We start from the raw sequence: 24,502 nt of genomic DNA, 5'->3' as shown, positions 1-24,502 counted from the left end.
AATGTGTTGCTAAGTCATTTTGATATTTTTGTATTCTATCTATTTAATAAAAATGATATGTTGACATTTCTACACAGATTAAAAAAATTATTAAAATTATTTAGTTACTATTAATTATATTTATTTGACCAAAAATATTTAGATAAATAAAATTATTTAATAATCATGTAATTTGCAATTAATTTTCAGCTGAAAACAGATATAATTTGCATTGAAATTCTAAAATAATATTTTTGTGAAGCAAGAAAGAATGTTGAAATGATAATTATTATGAAACAAAAAGAATATCTGACATTCTTTCTAAAAAATATAGTTGTAAATATTTTATGTTTATATATACAACCATTGTGTATATATATATCACAAATCGTTTCTACATTACCATGAGAAGTTGTAATAACAGCAACTATTTCTGTTTTTAGTGTTGTAGGTTTTTGTATGAGTTAATGGATGCACACATATTTTTATTTAATGTGTGTGCGTGCTTACGTATGAGTTAATGGGTGGATGCAAAGCGACGTTATGCATCCACTAATTATGGCTTTTTAGAACTGTCTTTTCGCTTTCTATATGTTTGTGGTGGATACGTTCGTTGAGATTTACCGCGTGGCGTCATTAGGGTTCTCATTAGTTTCTAGGCGCTAAGCGGGCGGCGACCTAACGCCTACCGCCTAGAACGATTAAGTGGACGCCTAGATTATTAGTTAAACAGTTTAGGCGTTTATAAATTATAGCAATATATTAAATATATGTAATATTTTATATTTAATAATAGTAAAAACTATTATTTATATATGATAAAAATTATTTTCATAAGAATAAATATTACAATATATTAATATAAATTTATTAACAATAAATTATATATTATTTATTATTACAATATTATAATTATCTAGACGGTTTAAAGAGTAATCGTCACGGTCCTATAATGACTAGCAGCTAAGCACCGCCTAGACGGCCGCCTAAACCTAAACCGCTTTTTAGAACAATAGTTATATCTCAGTACGGACAGATGTGTTTCGTGTATGTCCATGCATGCATATGGTCAATTCTCTATTATTCATGCCTATTGTTACGTGTCTATTTCTTTTTGCTTTACAACTTTAAGCTCGGCCGGTTTCTCGGGTATCGTTTGAGATTTTTTGTTTTCCGAGTGTAGTTCCATCATGGGCCGAGAACAAAAAAATGAAATAGACCAACTAACACCTGTGAATCTGTGAGTTCGAGTTATTCATCGTGTGGCCTGTATTGCATAGGGCCTTTATATTGGCAACTTTGGCCCAAAAATAAAAATTCAAGTTTGACTTTAATCTCACGTAACACGTTAACATGTTGGGCCTTTCAAGCGATATCTTAACACAACCCGCCAATCTAACACGATTACTATAGCCACCATGTGTTGTTTAAGACTTCTTTTCAAACTCTTCAAAACTCTCCAAGATCCTCCTCCCTCATCGACTTAATCTATTTCTTCTTATTCCGATTTTCACTAATGTTCTATATGGTGCAAAGCATGGAGTAAACCACCTTGTGTTAAAGTTATGGTTAAGCTTAGGAACAAAGGACAAGTGGAAAAACTAATAACATTTTCTTACACATCAAGACACTTTACACAATCCAATTTTTTTTCGTTTGATTAAAAACATTAGAAGATTCCATCAAATACTTTCAACATCCTTCAATGTCTCTCCACTTGAGATACACAAGCCCTGCTCTATAATGTGTGAAGGCACCGGCAACCACCAAAACATGAAACAACTGATGGCTATGTCCAGCTATATCAAAACTTACCAGGCATCCATCTCTCAGGGATCCTAGTCGCATAAACCAAAGCTCCTAACCCGTAAAGCAAACCCATCAAAACCTCATACCCCGTCGTGTGAAGCGCCTCGGGCTGGTCCCAAAAGATGATCAGCTTATGTAGTATCGGTGCCGCTCCGGAGAACCCCATTCCAAAGAAGAGAGAGGCCCTCACTACACGAAACTCAGGGCTCTGGAAGACGGGTAGGAGGGAGACGAGGACCGTGGAGATTCCCAGGATTGTAATGAATCCTAAGTAGAGGTTGCAGAAGAAAGGATCACACATGAAAGAGTAGTAGACGGGAGGGTAGAAGGAAGTGGAGATGAGAGCTGCGATCCCAGCGTAGTCAAGCCTAAGCATTATGTAAGAGACTCGCTCTGAGTGACAGGAGAGGAGGTGGCAGGTGCTGCTTGCTAATAGACAGAACATAGCCCCGCCTAGGAATGCGTAGAAGGGCCATCGAGTGATTGGCCTGAGGATCAAAGGAGCTATCATGTTTGCAACATCTTCCTTCACTGAATGCTGCAATGCAATTTACCAAAAAAAAAAAAAAAGATATTAATAATTTAGTTTTTTGAATATTAATATTTAAAATCCGTCTAGGATCTAGGGCATAATATCCGTCTAAAAGCTATTATACTCCCAACTATAAAAATCACATAAAAACACTATATAACATGAAAATGTTACGGTATAGCGGACGCCAACACCACATTTTAGAACACTGATTCATATCCTTTATAATAATCAAGAAAGATTGTGTCTTGATTACCAGAACACACATGTCGGTGGAGTTGGCAAGAGAGAATCTGTCAGGGAGACAGTTATAGAGAAGCTCCATGAGATGCCACTTAGAAGGAGAAGAAGGAAGGCGAGACATGAGGTCAGAGTGAAGTTTGTGAAGATCAGTTTTCCTGAGGAGATGAGGTAAACGGTGCTGAAGATCCACAACGCTTGGGACTTTGGTAGCTGTGTATATAGTAAGTGCTAGAAACAGGAAAAAACCAATCAAGTGCCTGCAAAATCCCAAAAATACATTTCAAGATCTGATAACAAAGGATACAATACAAAACAAGAAAGGTTGAAATCAAAAACTTACGTCCAGACATTCAAGGTCTCGTTGTGGATGGAGAAGATGCTGAGGAGGATGTGTTTGAGGGGCCATTCGGAACGGTAGTGGCCAAGGATGTACTCGTTGTCTCTGAGGTAAGCAGGCAAAGCGTGGTACTCCACGAGTTGGTACTTGACTTTCTGCCATAGTCTCTTCCCTTTCACGTTTTTGTGTTGTTCTTGTTGTTGTTTCTTCTTCTCCTTTGTTGTTGGTTGTAAACGTTCCTTGATCTCTTCTGCCATTTTTGTCTCTATCAATTCAACCAACACATATGTAAATCTAATTCAAAGGTGAACCAGTGCTTTATGGTAAAATCTTGAGAAACTTCCGAAGAACTCGGAGCAGAGAGATGGAGTTAAATGTGGAGATTGAGCTAAAGGATCGTGCTTTTGATCTGACATAAGCTTTAATATAGAAAGGGTTCAAAGGAAATTGAGAGAAGATTACCTTAATCCAATAGTGTGTGTTCAAGAGTTGGCGAGAGGGAGATCACCACGAGCAAGAGAGAGGGAATGAAAGTGGATCAAAATAGATCTTAAGGGATGAGAGAGAGAGAGATCCTGTTTTGATACGTTAGGCGAGAAAACGAGAAAGAATGGATGAAGAAGAGGAGGAGGCTCTCTGAAACCACAAAGAAGCTATTATTATATTTGTGGTTTGATATTTTTACATCTTTTCAAATTAGGACCACTTGTTTTTTTTTTCCTGTTTCCATATATTACCGTGGACCCCTTTTATATTTTTATTTTTTTTTGGGTTTGGGCCAAGAATTTAGTTTTGATGTTTCGCCGTACGAGGAATTGGAAAACATCGATTTCGATTAACAAATACAATAATGTTTGTTTTTTTTCTTTCTCGAGGTGTTATAATTTATAAGATAAGTTAAGGTATTTGGCGCGTAAATTATACGAAAATAGATGAAATTTCTGATAGAAACTACATGAAAATGCTATCTAACAAAAATCAAACAGTTAATCATGCAATGCTTTCTTGAGTATTTGAAGGGAAAATAAGGATTGATGGTGACTCCATCGCGACATACATAGTGAATTGTTTCAGTGATAAAAAAAGTCATAGTGAGTTGTCTATGTATGATTTGCATAAATGAAGGACCTAACAGGTAACAATCAACATAATGAAATATCCACCGTGCAGGAGTGAGTATCTTTAGGTGTCTCGTGGGAATATTATGTACTTTACTTGATTCGGATAACCAAGAGATTTTCGTGTTCTCTTTGGCTTGTTATTTTCCACGTTTTAGTCTTATGTCGGTACGTAATCCCAAAATATACACATTGTGACGATTGTAACTTGTCACTCTTTAGTCATGATTCACTTTATATAAAAGCTGTATCATGACAGGTTTGATCAAAAAAAGAAAAAAGACAATATACGAACATTCCTTAAAGCCCAATCTAGTGACACTTTAAATGGGCTTACGGGTTTATACAATTTTAACATTTAAAACATTCCTCAAAACTCTACTCTAGTGACATTCCTTAAAAGCCCAATATGGTATTACATTAAATGGGTTTAGCCCACTAGAGCACACAAAAATATTCACTAAAAGCCCATTTATCAGTGAACACAACACACCCACTTTCCCTAGGATGCAGACCGAGATTGACTATAGTGTAGCAGGAGTGACCGGTTGAACCAAATTCCAATCATTTCATTAACATGAATGGAACAACATTGACCCCACGTGAAGACACAAACTCTACCACCGCCATCTCCGACTCTATACCGTCGTCTCCTGCCGGATTAATTCAATTTTTTTAAAGAAAATTTGAGCTGAATTCTCCTAAAGATGATGGAGCGAGGAGCATTGTTAGGTTCCGCTTCTTCTTCAAACTTGTACGTTCCTTTCCAATTTCGCCAAACAAGAAGCGAACCTTCGTCTTTCAGACCGAACAATAATAAGCTGAACCCCTACCCGGTTTTTATCTCTCCATGGTTTAGACCGGTTGCTTCTGTATCTTCTCTGTCAACGAAATGCAATATGTACGACTACGCGACGAGGGCAGGCGGTGATGTGGAGGCTGAGCATCCAGTTGACGACAAAGAGTTTGTGCGTTGGTTCCGTGAAGCTTGGCCTTATCTATGGGCCCACCGTGGCTGCACCTTCGTCGTTGTTATCTCCGGCGAGATCATTTCCGGCCCTTACTGTGATCCCATTTTAAAGGTTTCTTTTTTTTTCTATTTATGTTAAAGATGCACACAAAGTGTTCGACGGTTTGTTTCAGTTAAAGCTGTGTGCAGGACATTGCGTTTCTTCATCATCTGGGAATAAGATTTGTGCTAGTTCCTGGAACCCAAGAGCAAATTGACCAGCTTTTGTCTGAGAGAGGTCAGAAATAGATAAAACCTTGTCTCTACTTTTGTCACAATGTTGGGTTAGGAGCCTAAAAATTGGGTGAGTTGCAGGACGCGAGGCTACATATGTGGGACGTTACAGAGTAACTGATGAAGCATCTTTGCAGGCTGCTAAGGAAGCTGCTGGAGCAATATCAGTGATGCTTGAGGCCAAACTATCTCCTGGACCTTCTATTTGCAATATCCGTAGGCATGGTGATAGTAGTCGTTTGCATGATATTGGTGTCAGGGTTGATACTGGTAACTTTTTTGCTGCAAAAGTGAGGTTTTCTACTTTCTTCATTTGTTCGTTCAGTCAGACTTTGAATTTCTATGACTGATTTTATCTTGTTGTTGATGGGGACAGAGAAGAGGTGTTGTTGATGGTGTTGATTTTGGAGCGACAGGGGAAGTGAAGAAGATCGATGTAGATCGGATTTGTGAGAGGCTTGATGGTGGTTCTGTAGTCTTGTTGAGGAACTTGGGCCACTCAAGCTCTGGAGAAGTTTTGAATTGCAAGTATGCTCACTCTACTTAACCTTAAAAAAGATTTAGACTCTTCTAGTATTGACAGTCCTTTTTACTTGGGCAGTACCTATGAGGTTGCTACAGCTTGTGCATTAGCTATAGGAGCAGATAAGCTTATCTGCATTATGGACGGTCCAATTCTTGATGAGAGTGGGCATCTGATTAGTTTCTTGACACTCCAAGAAGCAGATATGTTAGTGAGAAAACGGGCACAACAAAGCGACATTGCTGCTAATTATGTAAAAGCTGTTGGAGATGGAAGTATCACTTATCACAACGAACCTCCTAACAACAACAACAACACCAACGGCAAGGATACTTATCCTTCTCATAACGGGAGACCACCATTTTGGGGAAACGGAAACCACACTCCAATCTTTCAGAACGGTGTTGGATTTGAGAATGGGAACGGATTATGGTCCGGTGAGCAAGGTTTTGCTATCGGTGGTGAGGAGAGACTAAGCCGTTTAAACGGTTATCTTTCTGAGTTGGCTGCTGCTGCGTTTGTCTGCAGAGTGAGTGTTTAATGAAAACCTTTTGTCTTGTTTCTTACCGGCAACTATTTTTATCTGAAACCGTTTGGTTCGAAGGGTGGAGTCAAAAGAGTACACTTGTTGGATGGTACTATAAGTGGCGTTCTGTTGTTGGAACTTTTCAAAAGAGATGGAATGGGGACTATGGTTGCTAGGTATACACATTTGTTTTCGGTCTTTATCGTTCTTACAGTGACTGTACTGATTGTTATGTGCATTTTGTCCACAGTGATGTGTACGAAGGAACCAGAGATGCCAAAGTGGATGATCTTGCGGGCATTAGACATATCATCAAACCCTTGGAGGAATCTGGGATTCTGGTTCGCAGAACCGATGAGGAGGTTAAACACAAACCCATCTCAGTGTTTTATCGTTTCCGCTGTTAAAAGATTTGATCTTTGAGTGCAGTTACTGCGAGCTTTGGAGTCGTTCGTGGTTGTGGAAAGAGAAGGTCAGATCATCGCCTGTGCAGCTCTGTTTCCCTTCTTTGAAGACAAATGCGGAGAAGTAGCAGCCATTGCAGTTGCATCAGATTGCCGCGGTCAAGGCCAAGGCGATAAACTGCTAGGTAAAAAACGTTTTAAGCTACCGAAAAAGCTAGAGAAAACATCAATGACACACACGAATCTGTTTCTTGCAGATTACATAGAGAAAAAAGCTTCATCACTCGGGTTAGAGAAGCTGTTTCTACTAACAACACGAACAGCAGATTGGTTTGTGAGACGCGGGTTTCAAGAATGTTCAATCGAGGTGATACCAGAGAAGAGAAGACAGAGAATTAACCTCTCTAGAAAATCCAAGTACTACATGAAAAAGTTACTACCTGACCGGAGTGGCATTTCAGTGCTGAGAATATAAAACAGCAAGAAAGCAAACTCTGAGCAATATTGTAATAATATTTCCATATTGTTTGATTCCGGATTTGTGACTTTAAATTCATTCCAAAACAACAGTAGCACCAACCGCTTTGAGTTTCTCCATAATCTTCTCAGCTTCTTCTTTAGTGAGACCAAAAGACTGCTTACCGGATGAAGTTATATTTCCCAGTTCGAACTCGACATTAAACTGACAAACAAATATAAATTTCGTGTTTAAAATGTTAACAATCAATTTTTCAATGAAATTAACATGAGTATCGTCCATAAAGAAATAGTTAAATAGGTTCAAGTGCCCTAAAAATAAACCTTTGCATCATGAGGATTAATTATGATATTCCCTATGAATTGAAGCATTTTGTAGTTAGCGATGAGTAATGGTCAAGTCGTGGTACAAGGGACCCAGCAAGGTTTCGATTCGAATTAAAGCAAAAATGGGACAGCCAGTAGATTTTTATTGTATTAATTTGCTTTTTGCATGACTTTATAAACAAGAAAACAGACCAGAAGAAGCTAGATTTTTGAAAAAAGATTAGCTTAAAAAGCGAAGCTAAAAAGATCGTACCATTAACATGGGGAGGCCAAAGCCTCGTCAAAAGATGAGGGAAAGAGAGTTGTAGTAAAACCAGCCACATATCTCAAAAGCAGTTCCCACTACTTTTCATATTTTATTTTCTTAAATTAAAAAGGCACATATATGGAAGTGTTGAAACGATGGAATCAATGGACTAACTATTTATCTCAATTACTATTTACTTTTTATGGGCTGTTCACTAAATAAAAACATGATGGGTAAGGGGGACATGAACTTTCTTAAGTACATGCATGTGCAATCCATTGAAGACATAACATATGTATATATGTACGTATACACGGATCACAAAAAAGATTGGTCCCTTTACCTCTTTTATAAAGCAAAAGTTGAAAGATGCATTACTGCAAAGCCAATACAAATAAATGGTATCCATTAAGAACGACAAATGAATAGCTATCCCGTTCTGAGTAATTAATCCCTCTCTTGCAGGATCGAAGAAATCTCACTCTCCTCAGACTCTCAAACTCTCATCAATATCATCAACCGTAAAGAGATGAAGACGGAGATTTTTGGAATCCTTCGAGACATCTACCACTCTACTTTTTCATTCAAGTCGATTAGTTTCAATTTCATTCCTAGGCTAAACAATGTCAGGGCCGACCTTGTGGCTAAGCAGGCCTTATGGGCCATTAACATTTCTTAATCAATTATAAAAGCCCGTTTGCACAAAAAAAAGAATGCTGATTATTTTACTTTTGTTCAATACATACCACACATCAGAATGTGAACGGTAAGAACTGTTAATAATTGCAATATTCAGGTGTTGCCTAAACGTCAAATTGCTTGCATTGCTTGTAGTTAGACACTAGCCACTTGCTTGTAACATAAACAATTTGTTTATGTTTACGAATGATCAAAAACAGCTAATACACTTTCAGAAGCGTGCATGCCACTATAATAGCTACATTCACGAGATTCCACCAAAAAGATTCCTCAACCAAAGTAGGAGAGGAATGTAGAGGAACCTCTTCACAAGAACCAGAATGAAATGAAGTAGAACCACCTCTCTTTGATCTATTAGTAACATGGAATAAATAAATTATATACCTAAATTCGTAATAAATCTTGCTGAATTTGAAGTGCTGCTGTAGCATTAATATACGTTCGTATCCATTATGAATTCTGAATTCCAGTTAATCGTTTATGTGATTTGCCACAAGATAAGAGACTTGGGTTACAATTAAGTTCTAGTTTTCTCAAAAAACAGTTTGCACTTGATGTAAGAAAGTAGTTTTCTTTTGAATAAATTTAACATATATTCAAAAAAAAATTAATCATTCAATTTAACAGTAACTAATTCATATCAAATGCTGACTGACATATTAAAAAAATAAAAAGAAGAAAAAAAAACAGGATATCGTTTAGAGCTTATAGTGTACGAAAAATAACACCTTCATTACAGAGGAAAAATTAAATTCTTTAGCATAAATCAAACTAATCACAAAACTTAACTCAAAGAAGAAAGCAAAAAATATATCGAAAAGCAAATTTCATATTATGAACGCATTATCTCAGTAGTAAACTCTCAATCCCAAGCCATCATTAACCATTCCCATACGTGTGAAACAACTATCTTAACCAACAAGGGCGCGTGCATATATATCAATATAAAAACCCTAAACCCTTTTACGTTGGCCGCCACGCACTAGCCCAAACCACCGGCTGATCTCTCCAACAAAGGAATATTCCGGTGGCATCAGAGCACGGTACCATCGACCAAACTCCTTCTTTATACCTCCTCAACAAAGCTCTGACGTCGTCCGCCACTTCATCACTATACCCCACGGCCCCAAACCCTCCGTTCCTCATCCTCCTCGACCACTTCCTCGCCGTCTCTCTCCTCTCCGTGGAACCCGACGGCTCACAAGCCACCAAATCAACGATCGCACGTCCCGCCACACGTTCAAGCATCAGCCTCTCGTTGCTCGTCCTCGGAAAACTCTCTTCCAACGACTCGAAACAAACCCTAAACCAACGCAGGCATTCTCCAAAAGATCTCAAGAACTCATCGTCAAAGCCTTCTTCTTCTCCGAAAAGATCAGCTTCTTCTTCGATGATGGTCACAATCCTCGGCCTTAACCGTCGGAAGTTAGATATCACAGCGTCTCTAGGGTTTCCACGAGGCGCGATCCCATGCATCGCGCCTACGCAGTTGATGGCCAAGACCTCGTCTGCTTTAACATCGAGCTCGTTGAGATCAAATTCGGACAAATCTCCAACGTGATGAATAATGTTAAATTTAAAAGGAACTCCCATGAGCCTAGCGAACTTCTCCATTCGGTTCCCAAGCTCTTTCATCATCCGATGCGACGCCGTTTGATCGTTGACGAATTTATTAGCGACCACTACTGTGGTTAGCCTTAGGTGTGGCGTGTCGTCTGACCTCGTGGCTAAAGCTTCTAGAAGAGTTGGCCATTGAGTGCAAAACGTCGAACTTATGTCAACGATGTGGATCTTTGCCTCTCCGTCTACTGCTTCCAAGATCGCTCCATTTGCCGCAACGTGTCCAAACGTGGCCCACGGGCTAACCTCTTGGAACTTGAGCACGGTCTTGCGCGTTGACTCGAAGGAGCAAGTCTTCTCTGTGGATGCAGCGGTGACCATGGTTCGGTAGCATCGTTCGCCTGAACCGGTCATGCGGTTGAAGAGAGCTTGGAGGAAGTAAGAAGCGAGTTTCTGATCGGTATCTCCGTATGGTGAAGAGAGCTCGTTGAGCGTCCAGAGTATTTGTTGAGCACGTGCGGTGTCCTTGTCGGAGAAGGCCTGTGCGGCTTCGAGTAGGATCGAGTCTGCCCACTTTGCATTGGATGAGACGTCGAAGGAAGGAGGAGTCTGAGGGATGGAGAAAGCGGAAGGGTCATTGTGGTGGCCGGAGGAGGAGTACGGTGAGGCCAAGGCAGCTGCGGCTGCGGTGGAGGAAGGGGTTGATGAGGTGGCGGGATGGTATTGGGTGGGAGTAGTGAAAGGAGAGTAGTAGCTGTTAGGATTGTTGTTGTGGTGATGAGAGGAAGAAGAGGAAAGGTCTTCTTCATCCATGAATAAGTTGTAGCATTCTTCGACAAGGTCGTTTGGTGGGAGGTTGTTGTAGTTGTAGTGATAAGCAGTTTGTGGAGAGCCACTAGTGGTGGTAGAGGTTCTGCTTAGCGAAGATTGATTTGTAATGATGCTATCGGATTGTTGCTGTTGTTGGAGACTGACTAACCTAAAGAGAGTATCCATTTTTCTCTCTTTAATATGAATAAGAAAATGTATAGAGGACAACAAGAGAGATGGGAGACCCACAATATCTAAGATTTAATACTTTGTTATGTATATTGCATCAGCATCATGTGTTTATATATATATATATTTTTTCTTCGGTGGGAGTGGGTGAATCTTTGATGAATATGAGTTGTAGAGAATGGGTTTGGTGGTCTTTGTGAGTTTTAAAATTAGTATTAGTAATTTAAAGAAAGAATGGACTCAATGGAGCATGGAAAGAGGATATTTCTGCATCGAATTGTTGTCCCATGTTTATCTTTTGGACTGAATAGATTGTTTGAATCTAATTGGGTTTAGTGAAGACATAATTAGAGAGAGAAAAGATGGGTCTTATTAAAACAATATTCTTTCTCTTTCAAGAATGTTTTTGTTTGTTTTTTTACTATAGCCCTAACTGATGATCGTTCAAATTAATTAACCATGGACACAACGATCCTACTAGTTTCACATTTACATTCTACATAAAATATTTAGTTATTTATAATGTTATAGTGGTTCTTAGGCACTTCTTCAATCTTGTCATAACTACACAAAGTATATAACTTATATATTGTTTATTTACGTGGGAATTGATTAGTTAGATAGTTTGGAGGTTTCATCAAGTATAAAAAGTTCTGACAAAAAGAAAATGAGAAAAAATAAACAATAGTTTCAAAAAGAAGAAGAAAAGGATAAGAAGGTCGATATCATGTAATGGCTTAGTGGGTTTCGCTTTTCCTTCTTTTTACATCGATCCACCCGACTAACCTCTCCGTATATTTCTTCTTCTACATTACGTCTCTCATGCAACATTGTAATTACGTTGGTTATTCACCACGCATATACATCACACATGTATATGAATATGTGATTCTGGACACCTAGAAAAATTGAAAACGACATGATACGTGTTGAACAGTTATATAATACAACGAAAATACCCCCCCCCCCAAGGCGTATATAATAAGCTGTTTCCTTATGTATAGGCCAAATATGTGAAACGAAATTGGTTCAAGTACTATGGTAATGGTGTAAAATAGAAAAAAGTAAAAGACTATTCTATACATCCTATCTCTAGTTCCAATCTATTTTCCATTATAAAATAAAATTTAGAGTAAAAATATTTCAATGATATTATATTTTTCACTCCATAATAGAATAAAATTGAGTTTATTCTATATATATAGTAAATTGTTTTTTTTGTTCATCATATTAGTTTTTGCTCTAAAATAGATTACATTAAAATATATTACAACGCTATTATAGGATTATTCTATTTTAGAATAAAAATTAGAGTAAATTATTGGAAATGGTATATATAGACCAATAGAAATTATAAAATGTCCTTGGCTACTCTGGTTTGCATATATGGTTATAGAATTTACCTAGAGACATGTGAATATACTTATATAACGGAGAGAGAATGTTTATAGGTGTGAGTGACTGGGAGCAGGCGTGAAGAAAAGCTGACGGCGTGCATCAACATCATCAAAGCTCCACATTTTTTTTGCCTCCTAACCTCTCTCTCCATTCTCTGCCACCACTTTTTCTTCCCTTTCTCTCTTGATCTTCTTCGTTATACCTTCTTTGCTGAGTATTCCAGATTTCCTCATTTCATTCATATTTTTATTTGTTTTTTCACACTAACCCGTACAAACCAAACCATGCGTCATATTTCATTCCCTTATTTAACAACATGGTGTAATTATTAATCACCGGAATCTAGGGCATGCTTATTTGTTTTATTCTCCTTCAATCCTATTGTTCTAATTAAAAACACTCTCCACTAACTAAGTCATACTATTTTCGTATCGATTCTATATATACCTTTCAATGTCCTCACTCTGAATTTCCCACCTGAGGATGTTAGTATTCTATATACTTTTTCAGATAGTTGTGCTTTTTTTCTGTTCATTTTACGCATATGTTCATTGGTTTATGCATATAAGAACCCTTAATTAGCCAACGGCACTTATGCATAGCTCATCATGATTTTCTCGTTTGTCTCGATACAAAGCAACAAAGCATTATTGTCTACCCCAAGCTCATGCCCTTAATTTGTTGAATTTCGTTTAAAATCCCAAGTCTCAACTCTAGAACTGGAACATTTGATTGACAAGTACCGCTACAAACTGAAGGAATCATCAGTTTTAAAAATGACTAACGGAATTGAATAGAACAATAGATTTGCTAAAAAACAAGTCGTGATATCAATTTTATTTTTTTGGTTAATGAATAACGATATCACATAGCTAAGTGATTAGTCAGTCAAAATTCACATGCTCGCGAATCCTGATACTCTTCCGTACTATATTATCAAATAAAGCTATGTGACAAAACTTCAGACAAATTCAGATACATATGCCATGTCGTCTTGTTAAAATTCTAGACCAATAAATGAACAAAGCGATCAAATATACTATAAATATATAAGAATAGATTAGTGCCTAGGCTACATACAATGTCGTAGATATATACCTGTCACGAGTCATCACCTCACCTCTGGTAGATCAAGTTCTCTTGAGTTTCTTCTACAATTATTAGAAGGAACCCCACACTCTGCATCGCTGTCCCTTTATTCGAAGCCTATCGTGTTTTGCAGTTTAGTTTCCAATATCATTTCTCGAAACCTGTTATTGCGTTCTAGGAAAAAGTCTCATCTTCATTTTCTGAAGATCCAGCTTATTTCATATATATATTAGTATCAGTTATGCGCCAGTGTATCTATGCAAAGTTGATTGCATAACCTATGCCTGTCAAGATATAAAAACATGTTTATGCACTAATAATTTGTTTGTTACGTTATGCATATACACGCTTAGATAAAGCGGAGTATTATACATCACTCTGCATGGTCAATGCTTATTTTTATGATTTTTAAGATGGTTTAAATTCATGCTTTGTTTAACTATTTTGTCATCGTCCAATAAGCCATAGACAAAAAATAACATGTAGGTCTCCCATCAGTCACATTAAGGTTAAAAAGGGACTTCTGAGTACTCAATTCGTACCATATAAGTTCTATGAACAAATGATGTAGAAAGAACACACATTAATAAGACCAACTCAATCAACCTAACGCAAAAAGTTGACATGACTATTCCCACTGAAAATGTATATAAGTGACACCAGGTAATGTGTTTCTTCAATTGTACAATTTTGTATCTAACATATACCAAACAGTAATAATCAGTTATAGTTAGTGATTATAAAACCGGACCAGAAACTGAACCGGAAAGTTTTTGGATCACGGTTCAATATTGTTCAATCGGGTCAAACCTAGTTCAATAATCTGGTTTAATATATTTTTATTTTATAAATTTAAAAGTAATGTTAGTAAATATAATAAATAATTAAAATATAAATAAATTTTAAACATAAAATATTATAAATATAAACTAATAATTTTATGTTTATATGAATGATTTATAAACTTTTGATAGTTTTAGGAGTTTAATAATTTTGAGATCTAATCTGGTTACGTGAACAGTTCATAGTCGAACCAATTATTAGATCCAACCCGAATAGATATTCGGTTTATGATTGAATCCGGTCCAACCGTCGGGTCGGTCCGGTTTTAGAAACACCGGTTATAATAGAAATGAAAGTGTATTAATTGAGGTGGTTTATCTGGTAGGCGAATTAGAGAAGTCAATATGGCAACAGAGCCCATAATCTGTAAGGCCTTAAAGACCAATGCAGAATTAGGCCGTATGAGTAAGTCATACACACATAGAGACGATGAAGAAAAATTTGCTATATATACAGTAAGAAAACCCACTTAGAGCTCACTAAATGCCTTCACAATGAAAACATTGTAAAGGCCCACGAATAGCCTAAATCCGCTTACGATTTTCTAAAAAATGAAATCTTCGAGGGAGTCATAAACATGTGACTAGGATTTGACACTTTAGTGTTACAAAACAAAAAGAGAGGATATGACACTTTAGTTATTAACTTTTTTTTTTTTGAACAAAAAAAAAAAAAAAAAAAGTTAATATTGATCTAGTCCCTTTAAATTATACAATCTGGTTACGTGAACAGTTCATTAGTTAAGTCTGGTTGTTCAAAAAAAAAAAAGTTATTAACTTATTATAATATTGATCTAGTCCCTTTAAATTATACAATGGTTTAATTTTATAAAACAACCAGACTTAACTAATGGAGCTGACATCGAACGTTGTTTATTTAAATGTATTTGAACGGTTCATATTTCGCGATATTATTATAATTGAATGGGTGAAAGTTAGTCCATTCCATTCATTTCATTTTAATTGCCATATGTATTAAAAAATAAGTGATTTATATATTTCTGAAATAAAAACATAATTACCTATACATTCAACCAAATTTTAACCAATACAAAATAAATTTGAAAATTTTATTGATAAAATTTTAAAACAATATTTATTTTGAAACAATTTTTTTTCCTACAACAGTTAAACTGAAAACGGAAAAAATATACGATTACCAATCAAGTTTTTTATCATTATTTTATTAGTATGAAGTATTCTGAACTTATAGAAATATTCAAACTAATCTCTAAACAAAAGTACAATTTACATATATACACCCAAATACATGCCCTTTATCTTTAGCGTATTATCCAGAATGAAACATGTTATCCATCTTCCTATCCTCTCTCAGTGCAAAGTTTTGACCATGTATTTGTAACATGTTTGTATCGATGTCACGAAGCTCACATCTTTGTAAATAAATACATGTAATATTGGCAAGAAACAGCACAACATATGGAATGATCTACTCAAAATTTTTTTAGTTTACTTTTATTTATCCTGGAAAATGGTGGAAGCCTTTTATTGAATACAATAAAATGTCGGTATGGAATGAAAAAGAACATGTCTTTGACAAAATGGAAATTGAAAAATTCAACTTTTAAGATTATTAATTTTAAAAAGACGTGTGTGAACAGTTTATTCTAATAGAAATAAAAACACTGGTCTATCTTTTCCAACAACGTCGTCGCCACCAATATATACCTGGAAACTTATAGACTAACCAACAATATGTATTAATTGAGGCAAAATTTTGGATTTATTTTTCTTTTGCTTATTTTAAAAATACTTGGATATAGAGAGCTTAGACAAAAAGGAGCAAAAAAAAAAGTAAAAGTGGATTAGAATAAAAAAAGTGAGTGATATAGAAAAGGTCGTCCGATGTGGATATGAATCAGCAAGTAGTTATCCCATCTCTGTTTGAAACTGGATCAGCTGTGTGGGACCCAATTTCGACGTGTTCACAGTTCACATTCCCGAGTTTCCACCATTAAATACTATTTTAATTAATTTTATCCGACCAAGATAGAATTATAAATTGGTCTTTGCCATTGCTTCTCCTTCCCTCTCCGATATTCTTTCCTTTTTTTTTTTCTTCTCTGCGATAGATAACGTCTTCTTTCCAGGAAAAAATATTTCTATCTTTGATCTAGAAACTCAAAAACATAAAAAGAATCAGAGTTTAATTGTGAATATAGAAGAAAATCATTCTTTTTTAATTTTCTTCTAATCTGACCTGCAATTAAAGTTAAACAAATTAAACTTATCAATATCAGAATTCAATTACAAAATATTGTAAGTAATCGTGTTATTATTTTCTTACGTAGATTTATCAATCTGTTTCTCTAGATCCTTGTTTGTTATTATTTTTTTAGATTTAATTTCCTGAATCCGATTTCTCCTATAACTTGTTACAGAAGAAAACAAAAAAAAAATATGGAGAACATCGACGTTATCTCACCGGAGAACGCCTCAGGACCACCATCGCCACCACCTCCTCCTCCTCCAGTAAAGTCAAACTCCGGTTCGAAGAAGTCAACGGTACAAAAATGCGATAGATTTGCTTCTAAAGCTACAAGAGATGCATGGGATCGTATGTTCGACGAAGCTCATGGAGCTGATGTTTTGATCCATACGGATGATAGTGGCTTGATCTACGCGCATTCTAACGTCATCGTAAGTTCTTTAAACATGTTTTAATCGAATAATTAGGTATATGAAACATTTTTAATATTGAATATTCATCTAATAAAGCATATTTTTAAATCTATTAAACAGGGAATGGCTTCTGATGTAATTAGAGGAATGATGAAACAAGATAAGAGAAACTCTCGCCGCAAATCAATCTCAATCCTCGGCGTTCCTCACGACGCTGTTCGCGTTTTCATTCGCTTCTTATACTCTTCTTGGTAAGTCTTATCTTCTTAATCACCAAAACATCTTTGGTTATATAACAATTCTTTTTTTTTTTGGTTATAACAATATTTTAACCTAAAAAAACGCTTTTGGTTTCTTGTGCAGCTACGAGAAACAAGACATGGAAGATTTCGCAATGCATCTTTTCGTGCTATCACACGTCTACGTGGTTCCGCATCTAAAACGAGTGTGCGAGTCTCATTTCGAAAACACTTTGCTCGACAAAGAGAATGTGATTGATGTGTTTCAGCTAGCTCTTCTCTGTGACGCTCCTCGTCTAGGTCTTCTCTGTCACAGAATGATTCTAAAGAGCTTTGAAGAAGTCTCTACTTCTCAAGGATGGATAGCGATGAAACAAAGTCACCCTAGTCTTCACAAAGAGCTCTTACGCTCTGTCTCTTACGAACTTAACGTAAGTAAAATTACCAAACGTTGGAGCTTATGTCTTGTTCTGTTCTTTTATAGTTGTCTGATTCAGATAAGTCTTTTTTTTTATTCAGAGCTTGAAGCAAAGAAGCAGGAAACAGAAAGAGATACAGACATACACTCAGCTGTATGATGCAATGGAAGCTTTTGTCCACATATGTAGAGATGGATGCAGAGAGATTGGTCCAACAAAGATCGAAACCCCGCATGTCTCTTGTGGGTTTCAAGCGTGCAACGGTTTGGAGATGTTGTTGAAACATTTGGCGGTATGTAAACTGAGATCAATCCCTGGTGGTTGCAGCCGTTGTAAGAGAATGTGGCAGCTTCTTGAGCTACATTCGCGTATCTGCGTTGACTCGGAGCAATGTAAAGTCCCTCTTTGCAGTAGCTTCAAAGAGAGGATGAAGAAACAAAACAGGAAAGATGAGAAGAGATGGAAACTGTTGGTGAAGAATGTTTTGAGCACCAAGAGAATAGGAGGATCTCCTTTCTTTTTGCAGGCAATTGATGTTACTATGTGAAATTATTATTTCATTTCATAATACAGTTAGAGATTAGATATGTAATATACATAGGTAGCAGATTTTTTTTTTTGTAAAGAGAGAAAGAGAGAGAAATTCAAACAATTTTCAGTCTCTAGTTACATCACAAACCTCGTTTAAAAGAGTGTGTTTGATCATAATACCATGAGTGTTATGGAATTCTTGTGACATGGTCTTATGATGTTCCTTAAGTGACTCAATTCTGCTTCTCTAAATGGTCTTATGAGCTTCCTTACAGAAATAATTTTATCATGAAACTGGCAAACGAAAATTCTCAAGTCTTTAAATCATTGAACAGAGATAAAAAAAATGGCTGGCTAAAACAAGAGATGAAAACACCGAGGGTGAGTTAGCAAATCTAAGACTCGCAAAGAATCAAGAACAGGAGAAGGACAAGGAGTTTCTAGCGTGTTTGGTATTTGTAAAGAGAGAAGTAGAGAGATGATGAGTAGCTCAAGGACTTCGAGTCCTGGTTCCGTTAAGTCGTCTTCTTCCGCGAACAAGAAGCATTAGAGAAAGCAAAAGCAATAATAATAAGAAGATTATCATTTTTCTTGTTTTCAAAATTTCAAATAACCTTTTATGATTTGTCCATAATAACATAATAGTTTTGCAACTAATCTTGTCCAAAATTTCTCCGCAAGACCTTTATTCATCATGTTTTGAATTTCTTTTCTCATAAAATCTTAATGAAAAGCCACACAATCAAAATTTCAGAAAGTAATTAAAAAGACCAAAGCAACTTATCTTTTGCAGGGGTCTTCCTACTAAAATTTTGGCCTTTGACTTTGTTTTGGACTTGCGTACGGACATACTTTAAACTTCAAATAAAACTGGACTGCGGCCCAAGTCGTTATTCTCTATGGATTTTTGTCTTTTTGATTACAGCACATAACATAATAGATGTATGTCTAAGAGCATCAATATTGGGGAGGTTTTAAAAAAACCCTTAAGGGAGAAGGGGAGGGGACCAAGGCAAAAAATGAAGGGAAAGCTCTTATGTAAGGGCTGCCCTTACAAAGCCCTTACACATTCATGACCAAAAAAAAAAAAAAAAAAAAAAGATTGGGGGACTTTATGGAGGGACACCAATAATGATGGTCTAATGTCATAATAGTTTCATTACTTGTGTATATATACAGTAAGAAATCTATAAATTAACAATATTAGAACTATAATATTTTATTAATGTATTTTACAATTTTTTAGATTTTCTATAAAATAATGATTTTACTGTATATACATTTATTGAGTTTTGTGACTTTTACATGAATTTTATTACAATCCTGTATGTATATAGTATATGTTTCATAAACATTAATTTACTAAACATTATCTTAATATATTAAAATGTTTTAAAATATTAGAAAAATAAATAATATAATGGTTTGTTTATATATATAAGCCTTTTAAAGATTAATAGAAAAATAACTATTGTACTAATTTGAAGTTTTGTACGTGTCTTAATAATATTTATTAAATGTGCAAGACATTAAAATAAAATTTACAACTAAAATTTCTAAAAAGTGTTTTTTTGAATTCACATATCCTATATACTGCTATTATTATCGTTTTTGGTTAATTTTTGTTTACATATTATTCTTGCGGTAGAGAAATCAGACCGACAAAAAACGATATTTCTAATTTACTTTGCCACTGCCATTGTATTGAAAATCTTCTTTGTCGTTTTCTTTCTTTTATTTCAAAAGACAAAATATTTATGTAGCTTCACTAATGTTACATCATTTTCCTTGCGGACGCACTCGCGTAATGAATATTCCCTTCGAATAAATATCGCGGCCATGTTTTTGTGGGGGATATATGTGAATGAGATGTTTGGGTGTTGAACAAAGTACTCGTAATTCCTATATCCTAGTGCTTTTGTGGCCTTAAACGTCACTTCTATATGAAGATGCAGTTACTGCATCTTCACATCTTCACTATTACTCTAAATAATATAACTCTGATCTTCTACTACTTGAGAACCTCGTGAAGACTTGCCCTTTCTTTACTAGCTATAAGCTTTAAGGGAAAACATATTTAGTCTCCAAGTATATTTCAGAAATGAATTCCAAGATAGCTTTAATATTATATATATATATATCATATATATATACACACATATATGTGGTAAATCAAAATTCATGTTCAATCCGTTTTGAATGTGATGTTTTAGAGAATTTCGTATGTTTTTTTTTTTGACTAAAGAGAATTTCGTATGTTTCAAAATAGAAGATGTGTTTTTAAATTTTTAGATAAAAATAGTTTTTAGAATATTTGTATTTTCATTTAAAACATCTTATATTTTAGAGTAGAGAGAGTACACAATTTTGGATTTTGGTTTGTATTTGTCAATAAACTATACACTGATTCACAAAATCGCAAATCTATGATCATTGAGGCTGCAATTGGAAAAAAAAATCTGCATATTTAGCAAAAAAAAAGAAAAGAAAGTAATCTGCATGCATGGTGGCTACATGTTTTATTAGAGAAAAAACGGATCCGATTGACCATCAAAACATCCCTACATATATTGCCAAGAAATGCTAAATGAAATAAACTCACAACAGCTAAAAACCAAACCTCCGGTCAACATACGCACGTATATGACAATCTTTATAACTAAAATATAATCCAGAAACACAAAGTAGTATGTTATCTCCACATGTCTTATGATGCGATGAACAAGACCTTATAGTATAAACTATCCCTGACTCGTTCAGTGCTCACGACTCGACAATACCTCTTTTGGACAAAGACACGTTCTAATTAAAAACCCAATTCAAGGTTTCAACCATGCTACTGCAAACCAACAAAAGAAACATATAAATCTATCAGTTTAACATTTTCGGGACCATTGAATGGAGAAAAAGCATGGTCCATGACATTGATATTCATATCATTTACACAGAAGATTTTGCGATATCAAAATGTGTTTTATCCTCCAGTATCCATCAAGGATCAATCTCGAATTAGCAAAGTACTGAGAACCAAATCCCACCTAAAAATGAACAACTAAACTAATATACAAATCATAGTATTATACAATCTTTAAAATGAATCTTTTCTCTAGCTAGTTTGAATGGGTTTTTTAGTGGGTGTTCAAAAAGTGTATATAAATAATGGTTTGATATTGGTAAGATTATCTTTAAAACGTGGAATTTAAAAACGCACTTTTACAGGTTATATGACACAATAGTGGTAACGTTATCATTATTAGTAGATAACATTCTGTACATTGATATTTTCCTACTATCATAATTGTTATTTTGTCTGCAATATGATCAGATTCGTACAGAACGTAACTACTTCATCCGACGTATGAAAGCGTTCATGATAATTAAAATAAAACTGCGTCGGTATTTTAACATAGCCAGAGAAAAAGTGTCTTAAAGCTAGATCCATTGACAAGACAAGAAGACACAAACCCAAAAGTAGGAGATATTGCCTCTTACCACTACTTTAACACCAACACTAACATAAACAAAACTAAAAAGACCTAACAAGAGATCTTAAAGAGTTTAAAGAGATCAACTCCTAATATGACATGGACTGCTGGAAGATTAATAAAACTATTATCAAGCGTTTTAGAAAAACTTTAGAACTCCCTAGGGTCCACAAAAATAGAAGGGCCAGGTGGAGATTTGGTCCAATCACCAAGAGCGCCGTCACTGTAGTCTTCTCCAAGTCGTTTAATGCACCAAAGATCCTTTTCGCACGATAACACTTTCCAGTGTGGTATCCCTCGCCGCAACGGCTCTTCTCCGGCGACTTCCGTCGCCAAAACGCCGCAACCTCCTCCCTTGGCCAGATTGTGAGCGTGTCCGCACAGAGACTTCACCATCTTCGCTGCACGTGGACCTTCCCCTCCAATCCCGTACATAAAATGAAGCCCAAACGGTTTAAAAACAGAGGGTATCGAAGGAAGTTTCAAAAACGGCAGCGTTTTATCAACCACGCGAGTCGTTTTAGCCATTGCACGCCTCCACAGCGACGCACCACGGACCTCTAACCGGAACGAGTCTTTGCAGTTCCAAACGCTCAACACGGCCCATGACTCCGGCGGGTACTCAAGAAACTTAGCCGAACCGGGCCATGATCCAGACCCGGATCCGTAACAGCTGTCACGTGGCACCGCGACGAAAGTCCCTAGAGAGAGTTTGTTATTCAGCACCGAATCAATATCTCGCGGGAAAAACTCTGTTGTGCTGAACCGGAGTCGGTATAACGACTCTGCATCAACCGGGTCCAATTTAATAACTGTGACACGACGCGAGACGTTGACTTTGTGAGCGTAAACCGGATTGACCAAAATCGACGGTTTACGAAACTCGGAGTAACCGCATTTCCCGGTGAAAAGATTAACCGAAGCTTGGTTTTCATTTTCAGTTGCTATATACGAATATTCTGCACCGTTCTGCATGAACCATGCTTCCATCATCTTCACCAGCTTAAACGCTATGCCTTGCCTCCTGCATAGTTAGCGAGTTAATAATTAGTATTAGCTACCTTCCCTAATCGGTAATCAAAATATCATTTTACTTGCGTGATTAGTGGGAGTAACGGAACGTTACCTGTGAGTAGGAGAGACACGAAGGCCCAAAACGTAGGCGAGTTTTGTGTAAAGAGGCTTAACGGTGTCGTTTTGGGACTTGTGATTTAAATCGTGTTTTTTGCCACATGTAACGGTTTTGATACAACCTCTAATCATGCCCACTATCTCCTTCTTCTCAGTACCCATCTCAGCCACCTGTTACAACCATATTATTAAAATTTTCCGTTATTAATAAATCGAAAAGTTTCTAACTTTATGAGTTAGCTAACTCGACCAACTTGGTTCAAAATATAGAAATTAATGATAAGCCTTTTGATCTTTTCAAGACTCAAGAGTGAACTTGAATTAAAATTAAAATTTTCTATTAATGGAAATGGGTTTTTAGATTAACCAAAAGTTGAGAAGTTGGAAGTATCCTTGAAATCATCTTATCCTTAAGCTTCACAAAGCAGAGGAGGAAGAAGAAGAAGAAGAGACACTTTCAAAGAAGTAAAAGAAACATATTAGAAGGTTAGAAATTTACCAACATAAGATAAGAAGGTGAATGTCGGATCCTACAAATGGGGTCACCCAAAAGGTCGGTGAAGAGAGAAAGCTTGCCGCTTGGACCAACCTCGCAACGTCGCTCCACATCCTCCACACCGGCTAAGTCTTTGCTCGGGTCGTATTCTCTAACCACCGTCATATTTTGCTTTCTTTAGAGAGAGAGAGAGAGAGAGAGAGAGAGAGAGAGAGAGAGAGAGAGAGAGAGAAAGCAGAGCAAAGAGAAAGAAGAAGACAGAGTTTGAGAGAAGTAAGGGAAGTAGATAGGGTTTATATAGATAGGAAGGTGAGTGTGTAAAATGAGTGAAGCGAGGGAAGATTATACGAGAGGAAAGAGAAGCATTTATTGAAAAGTTATATCGTATGTAATAGCGTGAGGTATAAGTAATGAAGAGGGAAGCTATAAGAGTTTATAGGATTTGGATGTAAAAGGAAATCGAAAAAGACTTAAAAAAAGAAAATTCGGCTACCTTTTTATTTATGATGAGGTTTAAAAGTTGGAGAGGGCGAGTAGTTCATGATTGATAGAGGTTTAAAGTTCTCAATCCTATGTATAGTCTTATACAGTTTCCATTTGTTTTACTCTTTCACTAGTAATAATTCTAACCAGTATTCAAGGTCTTCTATTCTTTTTGTTTATTTAGCGGATTAAGGAATTATTAAAAGAATTTTGACCCAAAAAAAGGAATTATTAAAAGAATTAACCAGCAAATTTTCTTTTTAAATTACTACCTCACAGAGAAAAAAAAATATGATAAAACATGTAATTTAGCAGTCGAGTCGTCGCTATGTCACCATCGTGAAAATTGTTTTCTGTTGGATGATGCAAGAAGAAAAAAAAACCAGACAAATATATACTCCCTCTGTTCCACTTTAAGTGAAGTTCTAAGATTTTTATTTTGGTCCATAATATGTGATGTTCTCACTATTCTAGGTAAAATTAAATGTCATTCAAATTTTGTGACCAATTACAAAATCATGTACTATTTTGTTATTGGTTAAACTTGTTTTATTTAATGTGATTTTTATATAACCAAGATAAAGTGCATAAAATTTTGTATTTTCTTAATAATTGTGTAAAAACCTTAAACATCACTTAAAATGGTACAGAGGAAGTATAACTTATTCTTGGGTTCACCCCTAGAGTGAACCTAGAGGATCACCCAACCAATAGGAACCACTC

General features: G+C 36.0%; 4 protein-coding genes and 1 pseudogene across 5 annotated transcripts; 2 read left to right on the top strand and 3 right to left on the bottom strand.

The window, feature by feature from the left end:
- Positions 1-1,572: 1,572 nt before the first annotated feature.
- Positions 1,573-3,554, bottom strand: LOC130503844 (heptahelical transmembrane protein 4-like; annotated as a pseudogene). Its single transcript, XR_008941036.1, has 4 exons — positions 3,363-3,554; positions 2,904-3,165; positions 2,577-2,820; positions 1,573-2,326 (listed from the first exon to the last, which is right to left on the bottom strand). The product of XR_008941036.1 is annotated as a heptahelical transmembrane protein 4-like (transcript).
- Positions 3,555-4,570: 1,016 nt separating this feature from the next.
- On the top strand, positions 4,571-7,305 carry LOC108825999 (probable amino-acid acetyltransferase NAGS2, chloroplastic). Its single transcript, XM_018599365.2, has 9 exons — positions 4,571-5,100; positions 5,178-5,265; positions 5,343-5,551; positions 5,638-5,789; positions 5,863-6,313; positions 6,389-6,486; positions 6,561-6,672; positions 6,740-6,899; positions 6,972-7,305. Exons 1-9 carry the CDS (start codon positions 4,726-4,728, stop codon positions 7,187-7,189), a joined length of 1,863 nt encoding a protein of 620 aa, XP_018454867.1. The 5' UTR covers positions 4,571-4,725; the 3' UTR covers positions 7,190-7,305.
- A 1,870-nt stretch (positions 7,306-9,175) lies between these two features.
- Positions 9,176-11,182, bottom strand: LOC108825681 (protein SHORT-ROOT). The gene has a single exon (XM_018599016.2). It carries the CDS (start codon positions 11,018-11,020, stop codon positions 9,428-9,430), a length of 1,593 nt encoding a protein of 530 aa, XP_018454518.1. The 5' UTR covers positions 11,021-11,182; the 3' UTR covers positions 9,176-9,427.
- Positions 11,183-16,375: 5,193 nt separating this feature from the next.
- Positions 16,376-18,318, top strand: LOC108840098 (BTB/POZ and TAZ domain-containing protein 5). Its single transcript, XM_018612922.2, has 5 exons — positions 16,376-16,632; positions 16,755-17,013; positions 17,116-17,246; positions 17,359-17,665; positions 17,754-18,318. Exons 2-5 carry the CDS (start codon positions 16,774-16,776, stop codon positions 18,198-18,200), a joined length of 1,125 nt encoding a protein of 374 aa, XP_018468424.2. The 5' UTR covers positions 16,376-16,632; positions 16,755-16,773; the 3' UTR covers positions 18,201-18,318.
- A 3,313-nt stretch (positions 18,319-21,631) lies between these two features.
- On the bottom strand, positions 21,632-23,696 carry LOC108840791 (probable N-acetyltransferase HLS1). The gene is made up of 3 exons (XM_018613609.2): positions 23,300-23,696; positions 22,796-22,971; positions 21,632-22,693 (listed from the first exon to the last, which is right to left on the bottom strand). Exons 1-3 carry the CDS (start codon positions 23,459-23,461, stop codon positions 21,820-21,822), a joined length of 1,212 nt encoding a protein of 403 aa, XP_018469111.2. The 5' UTR covers positions 23,462-23,696; the 3' UTR covers positions 21,632-21,819.
- Between the last annotated feature and the right edge of the window lie 806 nt (positions 23,697-24,502).

This window comes from Raphanus sativus, unplaced genomic scaffold, assembly GCF_000801105.2.
Source record: "Raphanus sativus cultivar WK10039 unplaced genomic scaffold, ASM80110v3 Scaffold1173, whole genome shotgun sequence".
Lineage (NCBI taxonomy): Eukaryota > Viridiplantae > Streptophyta > Magnoliopsida > Brassicales > Brassicaceae > Raphanus > Raphanus sativus.
Note: the sequence above shows the minus strand (reverse complement) of the source record. Positions and strands in the feature narration are given on the sequence as shown.

Coding starts and splice junctions, on each gene's coding strand:
- LOC108840098 (XM_018612922.2), top strand. CDS start 16,774: ATGGAGAACATCGACGTTATCTCACCGGAGAACGCCTCAGGACCACCA. Junction 17,014..17,115: donor ACGCGCATTCTAACGTCATC/GTAAGTTCTTTA, acceptor TCTATTAAACAG/GGAATGGCTTCTGATGTAAT. Junction 17,666..17,753: donor CTGTCTCTTACGAACTTAAC/GTAAGTAAAATT, acceptor TTTTTTATTCAG/AGCTTGAAGCAAAGAAGCAG.
- LOC108825681 (XM_018599016.2), bottom strand. CDS start 11,020: ATGGATACTCTCTTTAGGTTAGTCAGTCTCCAACAACAGCAACAATCC.
- LOC108825999 (XM_018599365.2), top strand. CDS start 4,726: ATGATGGAGCGAGGAGCATTGTTAGGTTCCGCTTCTTCTTCAAACTTG. Junction 5,552..5,637: donor GTAACTTTTTTGCTGCAAAA/GTGAGGTTTTCT, acceptor TGATGGGGACAG/AGAAGAGGTGTTGTTGATGG. Junction 6,673..6,739: donor TTCGCAGAACCGATGAGGAG/GTTAAACACAAA, acceptor CTTTGAGTGCAG/TTACTGCGAGCTTTGGAGTC.
- LOC108840791 (XM_018613609.2), bottom strand. CDS start 23,461: ATGACGGTGGTTAGAGAATACGACCCGAGCAAAGACTTAGCCGGTGTG. Junction 22,972..23,299: donor CACCTTCTTATCTTATGTTG/GTAAATTTCTAA, acceptor TGGTTGTAACAG/GTGGCTGAGATGGGTACTGA. Junction 22,694..22,795: donor CGTGTCTCTCCTACTCACAG/GTAACGTTCCGT, acceptor CTAACTATGCAG/GAGGCAAGGCATAGCGTTTA.